The 24,566-nt window shown below is 40.2% G+C and overlaps 1 protein-coding gene and 1 long non-coding RNA gene across 8 annotated transcripts in view; one reads left to right on the top strand and one right to left on the bottom strand.

The window, feature by feature from the left end:
* Window positions 1-665: 665 nt before the first annotated feature.
* Window positions 666-4,043, bottom strand: LOC134093982 (uncharacterized). Its single transcript, XR_009940401.1, has 3 exons — window positions 3,927-4,043; window positions 1,701-1,836; window positions 666-1,557 (listed from the first exon to the last, which is right to left on the bottom strand). It is a non-coding gene; the product is annotated as an uncharacterized LOC134093982 (long non-coding RNA).
* Window positions 4,044-4,088: 45 nt separating this feature from the next.
* Window positions 4,089-24,566, top strand: part of kitlga (kit ligand a) — a 118,359-nt gene continuing 97,881 nt past the window's right edge. For 3 of the 7 annotated variants that reach the window (XM_062547323.1, XM_062547327.1, XM_062547324.1), the window contains exon 1: window positions 4,104-4,455. Coding sequence is in view for 1 of the 7 variants with exons in the window: in XM_062547325.1 (XP_062403309.1) it covers window positions 4,441-4,455 (15 nt within the window). In the remaining 6 variants the exon portion in view is untranslated. Of the gene's footprint in view, window positions 4,456-24,566 lie in introns of all 7 variants that reach the window. The other 4 variants (XM_062547328.1, XM_062547329.1, XM_062547330.1 and 1 more) reach the window with 3 other exon arrangements.

Genomic DNA, 24,566 nt, shown 5'->3' on the forward strand with positions numbered 1-24,566 from the left:
CCCCGTCCCCCCCATCCCACAAAACGCACAACCGTGCACATCTGATCAGACCGCATGCCCCAGCCAGACCGCCAGTATACGCCCACGCAGAGCCACTGCCGAATGGAGCCGACACGAACCCCACCCCCCCCCCCCCCCCATCTACAGACGGCGACGGAAGGCCCCCCGCGGACGAGCAACGCCACCCGCGAGCGGACCCCGACCGGCCCAGAGCACCCAGCCACACCACCCAGGCGCGCAGCCCAGACATGATGCGCAAACCCACCCGGGGAAGGCCCATGACCGAAACGGCGCAAATGGACAAAACGCCAGCCAGCTTACATTTCAAATAAACATATAGCCTAATGTATGCATAGGCAAGATGTTTGTGGTGCGTCGGAAAATGGGACATTTTATTTTTAATTGTTTCCCGCATTAAGAACCATTTTGTTTTGTTGCCATTATAAAAACAAGCGTACCATCGGCCTATCCACACATTTGAAATAAAATGTATGAATTGACCCAAAAACGAGAACACAAGTTGTGCTTTGGACATATGTGGAATTTAGTGGAAACTGGCCTCGTGACCTCATGAAACCATTAGTGACAGCAAAACAAACCTAAACGAAACTGCCAGATGCATCTTCATAAAATGGGCTAACAGAAGACACCTTCATTCAATTCAATTAAATTCAATTCAATTTTATTTATAGAGCGCCAAAACATTACACATGTCTCAAGGCGCTTCACAGAGCGTCAAACCTTCAAAGAGAGCCCATGAGCAACAGGGGCAAGGAAAAACTCCCTTAGAATTGGAGATATATATAGGAAGAAACCTCAGACAGATCCACGACTCAAGGGCCCAACCCATCTGCCTAGGGTCAGTTAAGTAGAGTAAAGTCATAGTAGTATCAGAAGGTTCAAGCAGTCCAGTATAGGGAATAAATAGTCCATCAGTAATCCATTAGTAATTTTGGAGGGTAATGGGTCGCTAGGATGTGTGGCCCAGGGATCCTGGCAGGGAACCACAGCAGGCGATGGTAGGGCAATCATAAGTGTGTTAGTATTACTATAAGTCATAATGGTTGGTATTAATAAGTATATAAATGGGGATATAAGTTATTATACTATAGAGGGAAAAGGCAGAGGGGAGAGGGAGTTGAATGACAGGACAGAGAGAGAGGGAGGAGGGAGAGTTGAGAGAGACAGAGGGAGAGGGGAGAGAGAGTTGTACGGCATGACACATGAGAAGTCCATGACAGTGCTATGCTATAGCAGCATAACTAAGGCATGGTGGAGGGTAGTCAGCACCAGCACAGGTGTGGTCGGTAGCCACCATGGCAGGCATGACTGGAGCACCAGTCACACAAGTCCACAAGTTCATAAACAAGTTCATACACAAGTTCATAAACAATAACAAGTTTTATCTTGAGACTGCTAGGCTATTAAAAGCAGAAAAGATGTTCAGCTTGCTTCGGGATTTAATTTACTTTTGGTTTGTTTGGTGGTAAATGTCGACATTCCTAACCCTGCTCACAAGTGCCACCTGGTGGTTGTTTGGGTCATTGCAGCTTCACTCTGGAAAAATAAATAAAATACACGTGATTCACGCGTGAGGTCTCAAGAGAATCTCACGTGAAAGCGGCCAATGTCAACCAACTCCCACTGTAAGGGGTCGTCCTGCTCTTAGTACAACCATATAGACCACACAGTTGCCTTACCACCTCCGACTCGAATGCGCTCCCCCTATTGGTCAGGATCCGCTCAGGGCAACCCAGGGGTTTGATCCAATGGGACCACAGGGCCTTCACTGTTGTCCTGGCCGTCTGATCTCGGGTGGGAACTGCCACCGTGTACCTGGAAAATAGGTCAGTCATGACTAAGATATTTGGGTATGCATCATGTTGCCGCCCCAGCGACAGGTGATCTAGTGCTACCACCTCAAAAGGATACTGACAAACTATCGACTGGAGGGGCGCCCGCATTTCTGGACCAGACCGACCCAAGACGCACTCTCGGCACTCCTGGGACCACTTCTGCCATAAACCTGAGTGAATGGCATCATGCAGAGTTAAAGTGTCTTGCAACTTGAATTCTTTCTGTTACACTTCACAAATTCCAGTTTTTAATTGACGTTTTGTTTTACCCACAAAAAATAGCCCACAAGAGCACGTCAATAGATACACAACAAAAGATGTTAAGCAGGTAATTCCACACAATTAAAACACTGAAAGTTGCCTTCTGAAATTTTTAAAGAATTGCGGGGGATCTTGAAAAACATGACTATTGGTAGGATCGCTGCTTAAAACATGCCAATGACATTGAACAGTGTGTTTCAATAAATTAGGTATGTTTCCATAGGCCTATGTGCTTTAGAAGTCATTATGTTTGTGCGTTGGGTGTTGCACACCCCCTCAAGACAACCCTGTAGTAATGTATGGTCATATCCCAAAGGTGTGGGTATAAAAAGTGAGGTTGTAACATATATCCACTTGAGCACACTGAGGAAGGCGCTAAGCCGAAACACGTGCAATGAAACACGTTTATATGCAAAGTGCGGCCTTTTTTTCTTTTCTGACAATACACTCCCTCTCAACCTCAAGTTTCTTGAGAACTTTAATAATCAGTTTCTTGAAGATTATGTGGTTGCCCTGCAACATTTCTCAATTTTGGCAACGATGTCAGAGACTTGTCTCGACTTACCCCTTGACAAGTTCAGTTGTGACTTTTTGAGAGCATCTGATACAGTATTTAGGCTATGTGATATAACAGGCAGGTCAGCATAGTTGATCTGTTGACTATTTGCAGGTTATGGCATTTCTCATAGACAGATAAAAGCTCTGGTTCTCAAAGACTGTCTACTTAATTAATTAACAGAGTCAGTGTACTGATGAAGGAATAGATGAAATAGACAGATATGGAAGGTTTGCAATGTGATATCATGCTCCCTTTAGAGAGTTTTGTGTTGTTGTTTAATTTCAGTACTTAACTTACAGTATTTTATTTTGATACCAGGTGTGGCTGATGCCTCTCCTACTTTTTTTTTACTTCCAAGAGGTTTCATTCACTTTTATCACACACACACACACGCACACACACGCACACGCACACGCACACGCACACACACACACACACACAGTCTCTTTTGTGCTCTTCTATTTCTGTTAGATGTGAGATTACTCTGCAGCCTTTTTCAAACTGATATGAAGTTTTCAGTGGTCATTTATGAAAGCTCATGTAGCTCATGTATATTAGAAAAATATAATTTAAAAGCAGGTTACATATTTTCCCAATATTTCGTTATGTGAATTGATTTAGTCATGTTTTAACATTGAGGGTGCAAACTGATGTCAAATTAGGAACAGAGTTCAATGTGGATTCAATAAAATGGCAGCAGAACGTTGACTGAAGATTGTTTTGATGATTGTTTGCTATCTGAGCTACTAGAGATATACCTACTTTGAGGGACTTGTTTCCAAAAGTTTGCTTGAGTTGCTTGAGTTAGATCCCATAATATCTATAAACAGCTACAAAGGTGAAAATGGGTTGTTATCTATTATCATTATCTAGCCTATTGTAGACTATTATCCAGATAGACTTGCATTAACAGATTAAACTACACACCACTTATCCAAAAGTAGTACACCTGGTTATCCACTAGGTGAAGTGAAACTCCAAAAACGGTCCATACTCTCCAGGCAGAGTGAATATAACTTTTGCAATAATACATTGACTGTATAAGGGCACTCCAAGTCCTTTTTGCTTACATTGTGAAATGTGCTGAGCTGCAAATGACAAGGCTACCCTACTAATTGACCAATGATATAGATGTGTAGGCTATAGCTTTTTTAGTGGGTAGAACACACTGTTACCTAATTGCGAACCATCCATCCCTAGTTTCTATATATCTTCAAAATACAAAGTTACAGCATTTGACATTAGCATACCGTTGCCGTCTTGACATCACTGTGACGCTGAGGCGCTTAATGTCAAGCAACCTATATAGCCTGCTACACAGGCCGGAACGCACCGGTGTGCGTTATCTCCATCTCTCAAGCGCGAGGAGGTCCTATGCCCATGGATTACAGTGACAGGGTACCTCTTCCTTTTCAAGGAAGTAACATGCAGATATTGGCGGAACTGTAACCTATATGATGCGGTCGGGCGCAGCGTTCCGCAATAGTGTGGGCGGGCGCTTCATGCAGCAAGGATAAAAGCGCTTCAGTTAGCTACGCAGCAAGCGTTAGGCCTACAATCCCAGGAACAGTGTTGACTATGTTATGTCTGACTGGATGCCTACCTTCACCGCGGTTGACAATCGCATTTTTGTCTGTTTTCCCATACTTTGTGGATGAGGATTTAGGATATGCGCAAGCGGGATGAAGAAACACAACCTTTTTTCAACCCGAAGTAAAATAAAATAGGGATTTTCAAATACTGGAATTACTTCTCCCATTCCCTATGAAGAAGTCAAAAGTAAGTGATCTATAGTGTTCTTTTACCCTCATAATTCTTATTATGGCAATGTGATTTAATAGGCCACTAGGCCTAGGACTATTCTGCATGGAATGTGGCCTGACATAAAGGAAGTGCGGGAAAGTTTTTACGGCCGTAGTAATCTAATGGAAAGGACACATTGACACTGCTGCATGTGATTCGAACTGCTTTAGAAGGCAGCACTGGTTATTGAAATGCATTGCTTGCATTGAGTCAGTTTTGTAAAGGCGCTATGAAAACGATATTCTCTGCTGTATTTAAATGTCCACTGACAATTGACAACTTACTCCATTGGAGCTGAGTAGCCTTTGAGACAGGTTTCGTCGGTGATTAAGGAAGTAGGTTAGGCGGAGTGAGAGGCTATAGAAAATAAGTTCCCACGTTGGCATAGGCTGTCTTCTTGACATCGCTCAACTTGTGTTAGAATACCCGCTGATGATATGCTGTTTTTGAGAGTATACCCAAACGCTCCTGCCGCGGGTTCCTTTTTTACAGCCATTAGAGAACCCCCCATCCCCCATTTGAAGGCCTATAGGCTATGTGCTTGTTTGTGTGTGTGCGTGCGTGCGTGTGTGTGTGTGTGTGTGTGTGTGTGTGTGTGTGTGTGTGTGTGTGTGTGTGTGTGTGTGTGTGTGTGTGTGTGTGTGCGTGCGTGTGTGAGAGAGACAGAGGAGACAGACAGAGAGAGAATGAGAGACTTCAGACAACCATTTTTATTTAATCCACATGACATTTAATGAGCTTAATGTTAATGATTGAATTCAGTTTCATTGCATAGGCCTGGAAAAACCCAGCAAACATTATCACAAAAGAAATGACGGGCAGGATTTCAGCATTTCATGAACTTTCAAATAGTGAAATGGTTTAAAATGTTTAGGCTACATTAGGTTTATCTCGTTATATGTTTTTAAGATTGCGACAAAAATGTTTCTGGATGTGTCCTAAAAGGATTTCCCCCCTCATATGGGCATAGAACATGTCAAGAAAACCGCAAACAGGTGTGCCGACAAAAACTGCGCTTGTTCAGTGATCTATCAATCTGTCAATTTTGCTGTAAAACATTTCCTTTTGACCTCAGTTTGATGTCTGTTCCTATTCCAGACATTCAAATTTCTCCAGCCCTGTCAGAGACATTTTTATTGCATTTCTTTATAGTTATTATTTGTATCCATATTCTATAGTGTGATTTTGCAAGATTCTTTCATGAACAAATATTTTGGAACATTGGAAAGTGGTTTGTTAAATATGAGGTCAGAGTAAAATAGATTAGCATGATAATATGTCATTGTCAAATGCCATTGGCTTATACTTTTCTAAATTTACTTAACTTTAAACATCTAGTGTAAATCCCTGCAACATGCAAGATTGTCTAATCACCTGATTTTAGGGAAAAAACTACAGCAAACAAATGGGATTCATATCACATGTTCCTGTCATCAAGTGTAGTCACAAAGGCTGTCACATTAGCATATCACTATGTTTTTACTTCATGGGTAAGGAAGTGATCTAAACAAAGAAGGAGTCAACTAGCAATGTTGCTCCTGTTTTATGGGGGCAACAGATTGGGCCTGCAATAACTAATTGACTTATCAATTAGACTTCCACAATTCTTCTTTTGCAATTTATTGTCTGGTTTGACTAATTTATATTAGGAAAAAAGACTCAAAATGCTGTTTGCAGCTCCTTACTGATAAAAAGGTTTTGGTATTACTTGCTGCTATAGAAAAGCAAGCTGAACTCTTTGGCATGTGGGCAAAACAAGGCATTTGATTATGTTATCTTGGGCTTTGGGAAACACTAAGCATCTTTCTTATTTTGTATCAATTTCTGACATTTTAAAGACCAAACAACTTATTGATTTATCAGGAACATAATCAACAGATTAATCAGTTGTGAAAACAATGCATAGGCTACTTGCAGCTCTACAATGTTTATGTTTTTTGGTTCTATATTTTTTTATTTGGATTTTCTGCAGTTCTGTGAAGTCTATAGAATTGTGGTTTATGAAGTTTTTTAAGCCTGGAAATAAAAGGCTGACACCATACAGAAATAAAAAGTCTCTTATGCACATCACAACTGTTTAGTTTGCCAAAATTCTTCAGACAAAATAACAATAATAATATTAGCCTAATAGTGAAGATCTTAAAACAATTATCATGTTTCACTACTTTTTAACATATTTAATTTGCTGACATTATAACTGTATATCATTTTACTTTTCTTTTCCATGCTTTTTCAAAGAATGTAAATGGGAGGATTGTTATATGTAACAAGTGTGTCTTACAGTCATTTTAGAAAGAAGTGATAACATTATGATGATGTGCTAATTCAGTTAACTACCGGTAGCAGCTGTCAGTGTATCCGGATGAAAACTGATAGCATAACCAAACTTAATTTAAACCCTTATGTGGTCAATATTGGCATCATTACCTTCTTCCTGTCCCATTGTTATTATTCCATCAGCTTTCTCCAAATAAGTTTTTTGTCTTTGATGCTGTGTATAGCACAACATAATTTGTGCCTGCAAATGATGACATTGATATGCTTGACTGTGATTTTTGCTTGTAGGAGGAGAGTTCAGAGTAGGATCAGAGTTGCTCCTCTTTTTGTCATGCAAAGAATCAGAGTATGAATCAGAAATGCAGAAGGTGTTTGTGTTTAAGTGAGGATTTAAAAAAATACAAGATGATATGAACAAATAATAAACAGTAATGATAAGAACATTTGTATAGCATGTTTTCAAAGCAAAACAAATAAAATAAATAATAATACAAAGTGGTTACTGCTTCTACATGTTTTTTTGTACTGGAACATGTTGCCAAAACCATATTTTCAACCATGGTGAAGAACTGGTTTGGTTACTTTAGGTGACTCTCTTAGTTAAACTGAAAGTATTTTAGGTTTCAGCCAATGGACTTTGATGCATTATCTGTTATACTAAGAATTTTGATTAGCTATTATCTTTGAACAAACATGATAAATACAGTAACTATGCCATACTGTTCTCTATCTCTCTCTGTCTTCATCTCTCTCTCTCTCTCTCTCTCTCTCTCTCTCAATTTCCTCAATTCAATATTTATTTATTATTCAATACAATTATTTTGGCATTACCATCTGGAAAGAAATAATGTTGCCAAAGCAAATACAATACAGACATGTTGAAAACCTCAGAACATAGAATAACATACAATTATGCAACAGTATGTGTGCTTAAAGCATAAGCAGATAGACAGACAGATAGACACACACACACACACACACACACATACACTAATTAATAGAAGAGGGTGTAGAAGACAAACTCAAGTGGAGGTTTTGTGTTGTTGGGTGAGAGCAGCAGGGTGATTGCACGGTGGAGAGAGGAAACATAGCTTGCTTTTATGCAAATGTTGGAATCCTCTTTTAAAATGATTTCAAGTTTTTCCTGCTCCTCCAGTGCCACTAGGGTTGGTCACTGGAACTCCTTTCTAATTTGGCACTGGTGCCAACGCAAACGATAGTAACAACATCGAAAAACAATGCGAATTTCAGTGCCTCATTTCGGGGGCCACTTAAATCTCTGCCATTTTCATTAATTTCTTTAATTACAGTCCTCACAGCCCATCATGCCCCATCTCTAAGGCCTTGCTCTGATAGCACCACATCCTGTAGCTAACTTGAACACTTCAAGATGTATTTGCTTAAATCAGAGGGGTGCACCACATAGGCTAGTAGACCGTGTTTGACAGCTCGCATGAGCCCATTCCAAAGTAGTCCACTTTAAAGCGCAAGCTCTAGTCGACATCTAGCAATAACTATGCAAAAGCAAAATGCTATGAAACAACATCATAGCCTAGTTTGAAATGACATTTGAAATGTTATCCCATACGTTGACTAATCTGTGGCAGGCCAACACAAGATCAACACTGGGCGCCACACAATAATGTTCTATATTGTACTATTTAGATTTATATTTCAATATATTTAAATAGATAAAATAATTTATTGTGCTGTGCTATGTAATGATAAACGAGGAGTCCCTCCTCCCCTTTGACCTACTGGCACAGAGACGTGTACAGTATTAGGTCAATTCACTTAAAGGTGTAGGTAGGCTATAGCCTCCTGGACTCCTATACTCTTAATGCATGCTAAATGAACTGCTTTAATATGTTATTTAATTATAGGTAGTCTCTCTGTAAGATTTCATACTTCTTGCTTTTTATGGTGATTAGGCCATTCTGACATACTTACATCCTGACATGAATGTACTACTTCCTGGAATAATCTTCAGTGCAATTTAAAAATGAACTCTATAATTCCATATAGCCAATTCAAGTCAATGGTCACAAACCTTCCTATGCCAATTTGTACCTGCTTTAAGTAAATGTCTTTATTATTATTGTTATTATTATTTTTATTATTATTATTTTTGTTGTTATTATTTTATTATTATTATTTAATGTATTTTTTATTTTATTATTTTATTTTCCCCTTCCTCCTCTATTATGCATCTTATCTTATTTGAACATCTCTTGTTCCTCCATGCATTGTTTCTGTAATCTCGGCTTCATTGAAAATGAGGGCTACCCTCAATGACTCTCCGAGAATAAATAAAGGTTGAATGAATGAATGTAGATTAATGACCTTAGATAAATGACATAATAATTCCAAACAATATGGCAAAGCACAGCGTTCGCTTTCTGCCCATAGAAATTCGGCATTAGCAGTTTCTTTGTACATCCAGCCCAGAGTGTTGGCCTTTGCTAGTGTAACAGGTGCCAGCTGTGCACTTGACGGGCATAAAATCGGCATATCTCAGACTGACCAGCCGGTTGCTGGTCATGGCCGATCATGTGCAAATCAACCAACTCTGGTCATCAGCCGATCAATCGGTGCATCTCTAAAAGTAACATAAACTGAACTGACACTTTACAAATAACCTCTTTTTTCTGGTTACACTAACTAGGTTATTGGAATATATTGTGTCTGTCTTAATAACTTTTACAAAATCTAGCCTAAGCAAGAATAGGTCAAAGAAATAGCAGTCTATGGAGTTTGTCTGACTGCTGTTTGGGTGGTGAGATGCAGAGATGCAGAACTTCCAAAGGGTTGTCACAGCATGCGACAGCGTAGCCACTGTGTGAACTCGACACAGAAGCATATAAGCAGTTTCGAGTGCAATCAAAACAGATAAAAACTAACAAATAAGATAAGATAAAATAAAATGAAAATAAAAATGTGTTATAAAGCTGAAGTACAGCTGATGGTGACTGTTTCTCTGTGTGCTTCATTCTAGTATGAAAACAAGAATAAAGAGACACTGGCACATGGTTTATGAAAGGGGAAAAATTATTTTATCTTCAAATGTCTCAAACAATCTCATTAAATAACCAGGACCCACTAAACATTAGACGTTTGATTCAGAGCATGTCTTTATTGCGTCCGTCGGTCCAAGACCAATTCTGGTGGACTGCACAATGTGCAAACTAGGTCCGCTATTTGGACATCTAACCATGACCCCATTTGGACGTCAATAGGACTAGGTAACCTTTTTTGGACGTCCAAAAGAGGTCTTTGCACAGTGGGGAACAACAACTTCAAGTAATTAACATAAAGTTACTTTTACAAGCAAGCAGTAACTATTATATCTACAAGAATGACAAGAAGACAACAGTATAATAAAGATCAACAAAACACTTTAACGTGGTTAACAAAACATCAATTCATGTAAGCATTCACGCACATAAACAACATTTTACAAGAAATTCAAGGCATTTAACAACCATACCACATACATATATTTCGCTACAACATAATCATCAATATCATTTGCACTACAACATTTTATTTTAATTTAATTTAATTTCACTTCGCCAAAACATGTCTCATGGCGCTTTACAGAGTGACAGGGGGAGGAAAAACTCACAGTATAGGAAGAAGCCTTGGACAGACCCACAGCTCAAGGGCCCAACCCATCTGCCTGGGGTCAGTTACAGTACAGTAAGATAATTTTTAGTGTCAGAAATTTCAAATAGTCAAGTGTAGGGAATAAATTGTCCTAGATTCCAAGATTAGGAATTCTCTTAAAGGAACACTTCACCGTTGTTTCATATCAAACTATGTTATTCCCTTATAAGATGAGTTGATACATACCTCTCACTTTTCTCATGTTCTCACTGGCTCTGGTGCGCGGCGCTACTTTGATAGCACTTAGCTAGCCCAGTTCATTCATTAGGATCCAAACAGAGATGAATTTAGAAGCGACCAAACACCTCCATGTTTTCCCTATTAAAATACAGTTACACGAGTAGTCATACAACCAAGTATGGTGGGACAAAATAAAACATGGTGCATTTCTAAGCAGGTAAGAAGGATAACTTTATTGTGTGGTGGAATAACACTTGGGAGCACTTAGACTGCACAGTAATATCCTCACTCCAACTGAAAGTGCAAGAGTGAGGATATTACTGCGCCGAGTCGAAGTGCTCTCAAGTGTTATTCCCGTGGTGGCGATCTGAATAGTGTAGGTTCAAATGTATGACTGACAACCAAGGAAGAACAATACAGGTGGAGGTCTGCGCTCTCTGAATGCTTTTCTACTTACCTCCGCCAAGGAGGTTATGTTTTCAACGGGGTTTGTTTGTCTGTGTTACGGCCTTTTGTCAATTGCAAGCGTTACACGTTCGCTTTTATGGGAAGGGGTGTTACGGTCCTAGTGTGTTCTGGCCGTCTGTGTGTTGATTTTCCAATTTCCAGGCCCCACCCACCTCTGATTGCCTGAGTGGTTCCTGCTTGGGTCTAATTATTGGTCAGCCATTAAAAGGCCCAAGATGGCATCAGAGCAGGGCCTTTGAGCCCGCCAGCATCCATGGTTGTGTGAGAGCCGTGGATGGCTGTGTGTATTATGTTTTATGTGGTGTCATGTCTGCAGTGCTTGCCGATTGCGGAAACTACTCTCCCAGACTGGGGAGTTTGAGTGGTTACGGTGTAGCACATCATGGCCTAGTGTGGCCAGGGTGTGCCGGGTTTAGCATAAGCCTGTTTAGTGCATTTGTGTGGCCTATGTGGCCTGAGGTGTCCATGTGTGGTACCTGGCCACGCTCATTTTATAGCCTGGGTGGCTTGTTTATTTGTTTGTTTGTTTAGTGCTCGTTTGTCATGTCTACATTGTCATAGGCCGAGCCTAACATTAATCGAGCATTCTGCATTAGTTCTGGCAGGCCGCGCAGTCAAGACCGCTGTTAGCTGCTGTCAGTTTCTTATTGGCTATTCCAAACCCAGTCCACATCAGCTGATCGTTCCCTTCGCTCACAAGTGGTCGCTCTCATTAGGGCGCCTTATTTAAGCTGCATCAGTGTGTTTACTATCATTGCTTTCTCTACTCACTGCTTTGCAATTTCCAGCTGGTTGTCGGCTAAATGTCAGCTAAACAGCTAATTGTTATGTTTTCTGAAGTAGCCTACATGTGTTTTTGCGCGGAACGTTTCTTTTCGGTAGGACGATTATAGTGTTCAGGTTGGTAGCCTAGTTATTGTCGTCTGTTTGGAGTTGAGTGAGCTTGCGTGGTGGCTGAACTAGGTTATTTTCAACATTTAGAATGAAATAGCCTGCTGGGAGTTTGGAAAAATGTAGCCTTTGATTAGACTCGCTGTTTGCTTCAGCTAGCGCTTGGTTAATCTAATCAGTTGTTAGGACGCTGGGTTCAATTATATCGCGAATAACTTCGCTGAACAGGATACTCGTGAGTACTGCAGTGATTTTGTAATGGGTGAGTTAGGCTACGTCCACCGGTAAGCTGTTTGGATTTTGGCTGCTGTGCCACGCTACTAATATAGCGAGGCTAAAAGCCTATCGTGAGTGGGTGCATATTGCATCAGGTAGCCTAGCCTTAGTAGCCTAGGTTAAGATAGGCTACCCACATTGTTGACAATCGCTGCTGCAGTAGCAAACAACCAGTCGTAGGCTGATGTGGTTGTAACAGCTGTTTCAACGTAAACTCTCTCGAAGTCACTCACTAGCCGTTGGTTTTGTCGCAGAACAAATGTCATGCTATATTCTCTATTGAGGGGCTGCTGTTGTTTTAACATTGCTCAAGCCTGCTGCGTAGACTTTAAGTAAGGTAAAAGCCTTTTGAGCACTTGAACTGCTACTAGGGGTGGCACGGTTTTTGAAAAATGCTCCGAACCGTGCGGTTCGCATGTCACGGTTCGGAGTGTGTGTTCGTCATACGGTCCTGCGGTTCAGACTAGTTATGGCATGCGCAATTGATTCCCATATGTGACGATGTGTTTCCCTTACGTGCGAGAGTAGGAGTATGGAGTTTTGAGTGCTGCGCGCGAGGTTTTAGAAATGGCAAGTGCGAGAGATCATCCCTAGCGTGGTCAAACTGATGCATCTGACGCTGCTCGGGTGGAAGCAAAGTTCTTCCGCAACTGTAGACTAAATGCGTGCAACTTTACCAAACAGTAGAAGTAAACTCATTCTCCTTGGCCCGCTCTCGTGCGCGCTCAATGGACACCCACCCTCGACATGCACATTAATCCAAATAAAACATTCACAATCGTGAACGCAATGACGCACAGAAGATGATTAGCTAAATTACTGTTAAATACGGTTAGCATCATTAGAAGGCTATGCTGCAGACATAACTCTTGCATTCAAGTTGACTGACCATCTCAATACCAATGTTTTCAACTCCAAGGCTGAAAAGGCCTGTCCCAAGGAGAAAAAGTATTAGCTTACCTTGAAACTAAAACACATGTGGGGAAACTGAACAGTCCAACCAGTAGAGTATGATGAGCTTAGCCTGCTACTTTGTTTACAATAATTTGAGGCTTCAGCCAGACAGCTGAATTTAAGAGGTGGAGTTATAATGAATAGTAGGCTATAATCTGCATAAAGTTTGCTGTTATGAATATCAGACATGTCAGTATATAGAATGTATAAATAATTACATAATGTGTGTGTGTTTCAAATAAAGACAAGCTTTACATCTTGTTAAAAAAATCATTCACACTATATGAAAGGAGAGCGATAAAAAGGCGATGCAATGAAAAATATGGGTGGACGACCTACATTTTGTGCTGGTGCACCATCCCTGCCAAATAAATGAAAAGAATGTTGAAATAATCAATGTCTTCCCTCTTGCTTTATCAAAATCTCAACTGTAGCTTAAAGTTTCCTCAGACAACAATGTGCTTTATGTGAAGTCAAATTCAGTTTGTGCATTATTACATGATAACTATTCTCTAAATACTTTAGCCTAATTGTGGATGATTAAGCTATATGCTGAAATATGTTTCTGGAGTGTTAAAGAGTAAAAGAAAAAATAACAACAGGAACCGTACCAAACAGAAAACCGTGACCCTAAACCGTGATACAAACCGAACCTAGATTTTGTGAACCGTGCCACCCCTAACTGCTATGCAAGTGGTTGCCATCTCATCTGTGTTTCGATCATAAAAATACATTTCGGAGATATTTGTAACCATAGGCATGGCCATAACCGTAACATGGCTTATGACGTTCGTATATGCAAAACCTGGTTCAGATGCTACAGCGGAGACGGAAATATTTGCGATGTTGGCTATCATTGCCATTGACATGACATCTGAAACAGTGTGGAAGCTAGATAGACGGCAAGGACCAGTATATTGATCGATGCCCTCAACCATTGATTGATGTTGAGAGGCGGAAGCATTTCCGTACATTTGAATTTATGTTGCAACCTTTTATACAACATCTGAGGCGCAAAACAATTAAACTAGCGAAGAGCCTCGAGTCAGATTTGCCACTGTGTTGTGGCAGTTGGTTGCTACCCCGTCAGAATACAGGTCGATCAGTTATATTTGGCATTTGAAATAGCCTACCTCTGTGTACATGACCGTACATGAAGCTAGCGTGGTGTTGCAGACGCTTCTTCGTCGCTTCGTTTACATGCCGATTCAGCATAGACAGTAAAAGATAGTGATTCGACAGCTGTTGCTGATTTTAAACATAGATTTAAATCTTCCGGCTTTGGGTCGCACAGCTCGCATCATCGACAGCTCCGCCCATCTCACAGAAACGCATAGTCGGCTTGAAGTGTGAAAGCGGCCGACGTTGCATTTTCACCTTCAATACTGTCAACCAATGGCAACGTTGATACGTGTGCGTGCTAGCTGGATGGGGTTATGTTGTATGTTGTTTGACCGTATTAGGTCGTTTTGTTAAAGGTTGGGTATGGAATTCGCAAAACGGCCGGCAGATTTTGAATACAGCTGAAGTCGCATTTTCACCTTCAATACTGTCAACCAATGGCAACGTTGATACGTGTGCGTGCTAGCTGGATGGGGTTATGTTGTATGTTGTTTGACCGTATTAGGTCGTTTTGTTAAAGGTTGGGTATGGAATTCGCAAAACGGCCGGCAGATTTTGAATTCTCGATGTCAGGTTCCTACGTCACAGTCCTCCGCCATATTGGAATTGGGGAAAGAACATCGTCTCCGCCATAGGAACCCATTCAATTTAGCGTCAAAAGGTAGTAGTCAAACTTTTAATTAACGTGTAATTTTTATAATTTGAGTCATTAGCTGGAGAGACTAAGGCCTGATATATACACAAATCGAATTAGGTAGGTTTGGATTATACGAGATGCCCGTACGAGGTACATGAAGACCGGTGGATCTTCACTAAAAAATGAATGGGTTCCTATGGCGCTGCATGGCGGAGATGTTTTGTTTCCCCCATTTCAATTTGGCTGCGGCCATGAACCTGACATCGATTTGTGTATATATCAGGCCTTAGTCTCTCCAGATAATGACTCAAAGTTAAAAAATGACACGTTAATTAAAAGTTTGACTACTACCTTTTGACGCTAAATTGAATGGGTTCCTATGGCGGAGACGATGTTCTTTCCCCAATTCCAATATGGCGGAGGACTGTGACGTAGGAACCTGACATCGAGAATACAGCTGAAGTCCCTCCCTCCATAGACGCACATTCATGCACGAGCGAGATTTCAGATGCGCGAGAGCGAGCAGGTTACAGCACCATGAGCTCTAGTCTCCATACAATCAATCGCTCATCAACTTCCCCAATTACATTCTTTATTCACCTCCAAAGGGTTGTAGGTAATAGTTCCACAAATCAGACAAGGTAGATGATTTTATAGCCTACATTATGGTAAAAGCACCAATTAGGCTACCAGCCCTTTCGTTCGGAAATTCTAAAACAACGATGCATTTTAATGCACCAAAATGACATTTGATATACCTTAAAGGGATATTCTGCCATTTTTGGAAATACGCTCATTTTCCACCTCCCCTCGAGCAAAATAATCGATATTTACCTTGTTCCTGTTCATCCAGCCATTCTGTGAGTCTGGCGATGCAACTTTTAGCTTCAGCCTAGCATAGATCATTGAATCGGATTAGACCATTAACTTCTCGCCTGCTAGCTTCATGTTTAAAAGTGACTAAGATTTCTGGTAATTTTCCCATTTAAATCGTGTCTCCTCTCAAGTTAAAAAGTGCAATAAGACCAACTGAAAATGAAACCTGGCGTTTTTCTAGGCTGATTTGACATGGAACTACACTCTCATCTGGCGTAATAATCAAGGCAATCAATTATTTACTTGTATGCTTTAACTCTCTAACTGTTGTATCAATGCGCTACTTAGTGCTACATCAAATGTAGTCATACGTATAACAAGTAACAGTAGATCCCATCTATATCAGAATAGTAGCAGAGGTAGTATAGTGGTTAAGGAGCAGGGCTATCAGTCTGTCGCCTGTACAGTTGGGGGTTCGATTCCCAGCTTCTGTGGTTGTGTTTAATTAATGTGTATGTCGCTCTGGATAAAATTGTCAGCTTAATGAATGAATGAATGAATGTGAATATAGTATTGACAACTCATTTGCAAATGTGTAGCAAGGCATAAAAAGTGTAGCCTGGATGCCAGACCGAAGTTTAGCCCCGCCTCCATTCTTTTTCTGCAGGGAACTTCGGTCTGGCACTGCTCCGTTCAGCTGCTACTATTCGGACCAATCACATTGTCAGGGCGGGCTTTACGTGATGATTGACCGATGAACAGCAGTGACGTTCACGGCTGTATGTGTCCTCGTTCAACGAGTTGAGTGTGAGACCATGGCCCAATCCCAATGTCCGGACTCACCAACTCACGGACTTTGGTGCGCGTTCTCGCGAAATTCATAAGGGCTTAGGGCTGTCCCAATGTGGAATTACAACGGGCGTGAGGGTTTGAGTACACACTTACCGAGCCCTTTCCGTGAGTCTGCATCGGTGCAGACTTAACCTAAGGGAATTACCCACAGTTCAAAGTGTTGTGACGTTTACCGCAGAGATCATAGAAAAAAACGGAAATTAAGGTAAACAACAGCACGCACGACACACGTGCATGGTGCAAATGTTAGCAACGTCTTTGTTAGTAAACATCGCCAAGGTACATGTGATCTCGTGAAGTGCTGTCCCAATCCCAAAATACCTATCTGAGCCCATGTAGCCTCACACACTCACTCACTTAGCACCTGAAATCAATTAAGTCTGTGAGTCCTTAGTTCTAGTCTTTAGGGCTGACATTGGGATTGGGCCCATGTTGGCTTAGGTTGATTTTGATTGCAACAGAAACGCTATGGCTATGAATGCATAATTTGTTCATGCAGTTTGGCCTTTCGTTTATCTTAGCTATTGAAATGGAGGTTTTATCACGGATTCACACAACTATTTCTGAACACTTAGACCAACGAGGATATGTGGGAAAACTTCAGTTTCACTTTCACCAAGTTAAAACAGCATGTTTGGGTGATGTTGTTCCCGTCTGTTTAAAAATGTCTGTTTGCTCGTTGGGTTAACGACACACTTCCCCAGCTGTTCATTGCATACAGTTTGAAGGAATTATTTTTAAAAACGAAGGAGGATGTTTTCCATAGCCTATCCTGCTACATATTTCTGTCTTAGATTTCGCAGATACTGACAGCCAATAACTTGTTCTGTTTGGTTTGGTCTATCCAGTGAGTGCAGAGCTATTCCCCCCGCCCTGTATCGGTTGAATCACGCCCCATAATCGCAGCTGAATGGAGCAGTTTCAGACTCATATTCTGACAAGAATTGAGTATGACGTCGTCAGGCTATAAAAAGTCCTCACTTTAGATGAGCTCACAAATATCATTAACTAACCACTTGTAACTCCAGAGTTAATCATGAATTATAGAATTAAGAAGTGGTTAATAAAACATGTATTCACATCCTTACTAATCATTAGTGCATATGTAACAACTGTTAAATAATGAATAGTATTTCATTAGCAAAATGTTATTGCATGATATATTAAGTATTAGCAACAGTTTATACATATTTTAGAGGCTTATTCACTATGAACAAACCAATCATAACTTTGTGAACAAATGCTTAAGTGATGATACATTATGCATGAACAATTAATTACTAATGATGAACAAACCATTAAGGCGAGACACGGCAGGTGAAAACATTGTTTTTGTGACCTCCGGTCAATTTCAATATTTTGTGCTAGTTTGCTACCTTAGCATGTATTCTACCACCCTACTACAATAATAAAGTCCGATTTGCACATTTAGGTGTTTATTTCATGACATTTTGTCTACTCGCGCCTATATATTTCTCCTAATTTTACCAAAAGTTCCCATTCTAAAGTGTCATGTACTACCGCGACCGTGATCCAAATCATATCGTGTCGGATACCGTTGGAAAGCCCGTTTTCTCCTGAATGACGCTATGCAATCCAAATATGGACATTTCCTTTGTATTAGCAACCAATCGCGAAAGTTCAAAGGCGAGTCTAGGCTTAGAACGTATCCCATTGGCTGTGTTTCAAGGCTGTTTTCTCAAAACGAGTTTCTTCTCCCACTCTGAGAACATAATCTCCACTTCTGAAGCACTTACATGCACCAAACTTTCCAGTCTTATGCCAAACTATATTTACAAGACTTTTACAGAGGGGTTTGTTGAAATATTATTCCTAACCTGATATATATGACATTTTATGCTTAAAAACATGGCAAAAAACGATTTTTCAAGGCTATTGACACTATATGCTGATTTACAAGACAATAGAAGTAGATATCCATAAATCCCTCTGTAATTTTTCTCCCATCTGATATATTAACACAATGAAACAAGAATTTTGAACCTGGTTTTATCCAAAACTCAGATTATGTATTTTGAAATATATGCAAATTAGCGCATATTTAATGAGATAGTGCCTAATTTGCATATTTAAACATCAAATTACAAAAAACTTGTAATACATTTTTTTCTTATGTTGATGTAAGTAATCAACTGGGGAAGTTTCATAGTGATATCTGCTAGTTAAAAAAATTACCCTATTCACCTGTAGTGTCTTAGCCTGACGACGTCATACTCAATTCTTATCAGAATATGAGTCTGAAACTGCTCCATTCAGCTGCGATTATGGGGCGTGATTCAACCGATACAGTGCGGGGGGGATAGCTCTGCACTCATTGGATAGACCAAACCAAACAGAACAAGTTATTGGCTGTCAGTATCTGCGAAATCTAAGACAGAAATATGTAGCAGGGTAGGCTATGGAAAACATCCTCCTTCGTTTTTAAAAATAATTCCTTCAAACTGTATGCAATGAACAGCTGGGGAAGTGTGTCGTTAACCCAACGAGCAAACAGACATTTTTAAACAAACGGGAACAACATCACCCAAACATGCTGTTTTAACTGGGTGAAAGTGAAACTGAAGTTTTCCCACATATCCTCGTTGGTCTAAGTGTTCAGAAATAGTTGTGCGAATCCGTGATAAAACCTCCGTTTCAATAGCTAAGATAAACGAAAGGCCAAACTGCATGAACAAATTATGCATTCATAGCCATAGCGTTTCTGTTGCAATCAAAATCAACCTAAGCGAACATGGTCTCACAGCCAACTCGTTGAACGAGGACGCATGCAGCCGTGAACGTCACTGCTGTTCATATGTCAATCATCACGTAAAGCCCGCCCTGTGAAATGTGATTGGTCCGGGCCGAAGTGTATCTCGAATAGTAGCAGCTGAACGGAGCAGTGCCAGACCGAAGTTCCCTGCAGAAAAACAATGGAGGCGGGGCTAAACTTCGGTCTGGCATCCAGGCTAGTAGTGTCTCGCCTTAACTAATAGTTAACAAATGCTTAATAGATGATAAATTGTGTGTAGTTATTATAAAGTGTTACCAGTGGCCTTGAAGTGTAAAACACAACAAATAGAAATCACAACCACAAATCAAAAAACACTTCAGCAAATTCAAAACCACAAACGCAAAATAAGAAACACAACTGCAAATAAAAAAAACACAACCACAAATAAAAAAAATCACAACGGCAAATCAGAAATCACAACAGCAAATCAGAAAACCGGAAAGGGAATGTCTGTTCTAGAATCTTTGGTTCACACTGACCTACTGCTGCTGTGCCAAACCAATCATAACTGTTATCTGTACTGATTCTAAGACGTTCTCATCGAATTAGCCACTGTAGCCATGTACTTCGCGAGTGGCAGAAACTTGTAGTGGTGGATTGTACATGGCCATGATAGTTCAAAACCATACAAAAAGCTGCAACTTCATGATTATGTGCACTTTTAATCAACAGAGGCCACGTCAAAACATGAGACTAATGAAATAAAAGTTTCAACCAAGCGAACGTACATTGTTCATCTCGTTCGTAGCTTGCTGCCTCAGTTTGTAGCTCACTAGCTTGCGGTAGGCAGGCGGCAGGTCACAGCTAAGATACTTTATTGATCCCTGTAGCAACGCATTAATCCCCAGGGGGAAAGCTAATTTATTTAAGAAAACGTGTTCATTCATAAATAAACAAGGATCCAATAGTCCGACAAGCATGTGTAAAGGCTTGGCAGAAACATATAAAATGGTTTCAAGTTCCCATTTAGGCCACAGAGCCATAACCACTACAGCCAACAAGGCAAGAACGAGTGACTGACTGAATGAGAAGAAGGAGAGCTTCTTGAATAATCTAAGAACTAATAATCTTGGCGAACTGAACAACGCGAACTGTAGGCCTATCATGACTCCGTACGATAAAATCCACCACTATGTCAGGGGAAACAATATTAATGTAGCCAATCAAAAGAGACATTGTGAGAAGAGACATTCCCTTTCTGGTTTTCTGATTTTTCGTTGTGATTTCTGATTTGCCGTTGTGTTTCTTATTTTGCAGTTGCGGTTTTGAATTTGCTGTAGAGTTTTTTGATTTGCGGTTGTGATTTCTATTTGTTGTTGTGTTTTGCACTTCAGGGCCACCGTACATATGAGTCTTACTATTCATAAACTTGCATCATAATATTTTTAGATAAAACAACATTGTCAACAACAATCATTAATGTGCTATAATAACACAAACATACGGTGGCGTATTGCTGTCACACTAGAAATAAAAAAAAAGGCTCCGCGTCAAGTAATTACGTGAAAGTTTCAAGTAATTACGTGAAAGTCTCTTGTCATAACAAGATCTTTTTCACGTTTTAACAAGATAAGTTTCATGTTATTACATGAAATTATCACGTTATTTCATGATAATGAAACTAAATAGAAGGAGGGGCAAGAAAGGCTGGTTACTATGGCTCACGAGTCAATCAAATTCTATGTCAAGCTCGATTTATGGCAATTTTCCAGTTGTTAAACTTGTGGATGATATTGTTATAAATGCAAACACCCGAGCATTGTCCAGAATATTCTGCACCTGTATGAAGTGGAGTGGCAATCGGAAGAGTCGGGAAGAATCCTGGTGTGGCATTTTGGGCCGTGCTGATGATTACTGTGATGAAGTGATCTCAAAAAGCTTGTTGTTTAAACATTTCCTTTGCCGTACTCTCCAGCAGCCTGCACTGTGTGACTGCAGCACTTCACTTTTCACTCCCAGCGGCCTCTCCCCGCAGCCCTAAAATTTACCACGATGACCTGACATGCAAGCTAGCCAAAGCGCCCAAATTGCGTAAACATTCGCAAATGTATCAAGGCCCTTTCTCCCTCTTGCGTTAGGTGGATGGGAAGAAGAAGCAGAACTATCAGGCTGTGTGAGCAGGCTACTCCTGCACCTCTCTGTCCGCCTCCTTAGCGGCTCTCTGCTGATACACAGACTGTGTGAGCAGGCTACTCCTGCTCACCTCTCTATCTGCCTACGCAGAGGCTCTCTGCCGATATAGCCCTGCTCCTGCTACTTGGTCAGATGGCGACAGTGGTGGACGAAGTACATTGATTATGTACTTAAGTGAAAGTATAGATACCTTGTGTCAAATATTACTTGAGTAAAAGTGAAAGTACCCACTTTGAATTTTCACTTAAGTAGAAGTATAAAAGTATTTGCCTTCACATATACTTAAGTATTAAAAGTAAAAGTACTTCAATGAATTATGGTTCTAATGGCTTAATTATAATTACAATTTATCATTTTCACATCAAATCTCCTGCTAAATCAGCTTATATAAGGTGAAATACTAATGCCACTCTTCAAATAGTTTCTTACATTTGTCTATTTGCTTAGAAGCTATCTACAGTGGGGAGAACATGTATTTGATACCATGCTAAAGTTGCCTAAAAAGAGAAATATAAAATCATTTGACAATTGATCTTAATGCCTTAATTAAAAAAATGAGTAAAAATCAAACTGCAAACAAACAGATTGCCATATGGCATTTTTTTACCCATATGGTGCTTTTTCCAGTAGGCCTATTAGCCTGTTTGATGCTCATTGAGCTCAATGCAAATCAAACAGGCTAATAGGCCTATACTGGAAAAAGCACCATGCCAATCTCTAGCTGTGGTGAAGGGTATGATGATGTGGGGCTATTTTAATTCCAACGGCCAAGGGAACTTTATCAGGATGCATATATCCTGGATCCATGAAATAGCTGTCCTTTAAAAATAAAAATCTACCTGCCCCTGTGTTAAATTCCCATAGGGTTACATAGGGGGTCAAATACTTCCTTCCCCCTAGCATTTAGGAAGAACATTTATTTATTTACGATACATTCTTCAATCACAAAGAGAATTGGTGTCCTTAGCCACGCCCCCCCCCCCCCCCCCACCCCCATTATGATAATAAAGACAAAGTAATTGTGTTGTAGAAAATCATTTGTTAAGAACTATGATGCTGTTTGATTCATTTATAAATGGTACACTGTCACTTTAAGACTCTTGCCGGCTCCACTCAGTGGCTGCCCTTTATAAAGCGGAGATATCAGTTATCAATGCACTCTCTCCCTTTCATGGACGCTCACACGTTCCCAATTACGTTATGAGTAACAAACAGTGTTAGTTTGCAGTAATGTTAACCACAACGTTGTTGCTGGAAAAAAAAAAAAAATAGCGAAAAGCAAATGATAGCCTAAGTGCGTGGCGGGCCAGATCTAAACTAATGCATGCTCGGCGGGCCGCACTGAAGTGCGTGCAGGACGCAGTTTGGACACGTGATTCGCTTTGCCAAAATGGAACGAGAGGGTTTTCATAAACGTAACGGAGTAAAAGTACGAATTTTCACTTAAAAATGTAGTGAAGTCAAAGTACAAAGTCTCACCAAATATAAATACTTAAGTAAAGTACAGATACATCAATATGCTACTTAAGTATTGTAACGAATTACATGTACTTCGTTACTGTCCACCACTGGATGGCGACTATGTAGGCTACTGTAGCCTACACACATGCACAAAAGCAAACACTCAAGCAGCACTGCAATAGCAGCCAGGGTTCATGTTTATAGACACGAGCCTGTTCTCATTCAGCCTACAGTATGTCTCGTTAAGTTTCGATATCATGAAATAACATGATAATATCATGTAATAACGTGACAAATATCTTGTAAAAACGTGAGAATATCATATTTTGAAATAACATGATATTTTCACGTTATGTGAAAATATCATCACAAAATAATGTGATAATTTCATGTAATAACATGAAACTTATCTTGTTAAAACGTGAAAAAGATTGGTAACACTTTAGTTTGGGGTGTCGCTGTTACAGTGTACCTACCTAATTAGGTATAGTGGTACAACCTGTGTAACAACATGTACTATCAGGTACTACCATTGTACTTGCCTCATGTATTTGTGGGTACCTACATATGTGACCTTCCACGGCGAAATCATTCACAATGTCCAAATTTTCAAAATCAAAGTTATTACGTTTTCAGGAAGGGGCATAATCAACCTTCAAAACGATACCTATATCTAATGAATTGAACGTCATATTACTGAAATATAAACATTCAAAGGAGTTGAGTTCATCCTGTCATGCCAATAGAAAAACGGAGAAATCTGCCTCTGAAGTTAACCGTCGGCTCAACACTCACGAACGCTTTGTAAGGTCGCCGCTATTACAAGATTTACGGTACTTGTATCAACGACACAGCACACGGATGGCTTGGTGGTTGTCAATGAGTGCAATTACCGTAAATATTGGAATAGAGCGGCAAAAACGAGACGCCTCTAACTTCCTGCTTCCTCTAACTTTCTCACCTCAACAAACTCACGTTTTTAGACTACAAAAGGTCAGTTTTTCGGCGAAATGTATTCACGGCCGTACAGTGTAGACCTCCCACTGTTTCAAAACACTTACAAAAAAAATTCCACGATTTTAGCACAAGTGACATAAATGGCCATTTTTCTCAGAAACGCCTGTTGCGACAAGCGACTGGTTTTGCCGTGGAACGACACATATAGTTGTTACATTGTAATACTGAGTGCTTTTACAAAACTTTGCCAATTTGCCTACATTTTTCATCAGAGGCAAAGGACTGACCTGAGACCTGTTGTATGGGGTAAATCTGGTCATGAAAGATCTGATATACAAACCATTCTTAGCTCCAGTCAAGAGGTCATTGTCTTCAGTGTACATGTAACAGTTGTGCTGCTACAACCTTGTTACGGGTTTATGTCACTGTATCAAAGAGTAATAAGTGTGTACCAACACAGTTGATACATGTGCTACATAGGGTAATGGCAGACATGTTCCAAGACATCAAATACACAACATACATGTCATATGTGCATGCAAGTAATTAACTGGTACATTTTTTTTTTTTTTTTAAGATTATTTTTTGGGCTTTTTATGCCTT

Source organism: Sardina pilchardus, chromosome 10 (assembly GCF_963854185.1).
Source record: "Sardina pilchardus chromosome 10, fSarPil1.1, whole genome shotgun sequence".
Classification (NCBI taxonomy): domain Eukaryota; kingdom Metazoa; phylum Chordata; class Actinopteri; order Clupeiformes; family Clupeidae; genus Sardina; species Sardina pilchardus.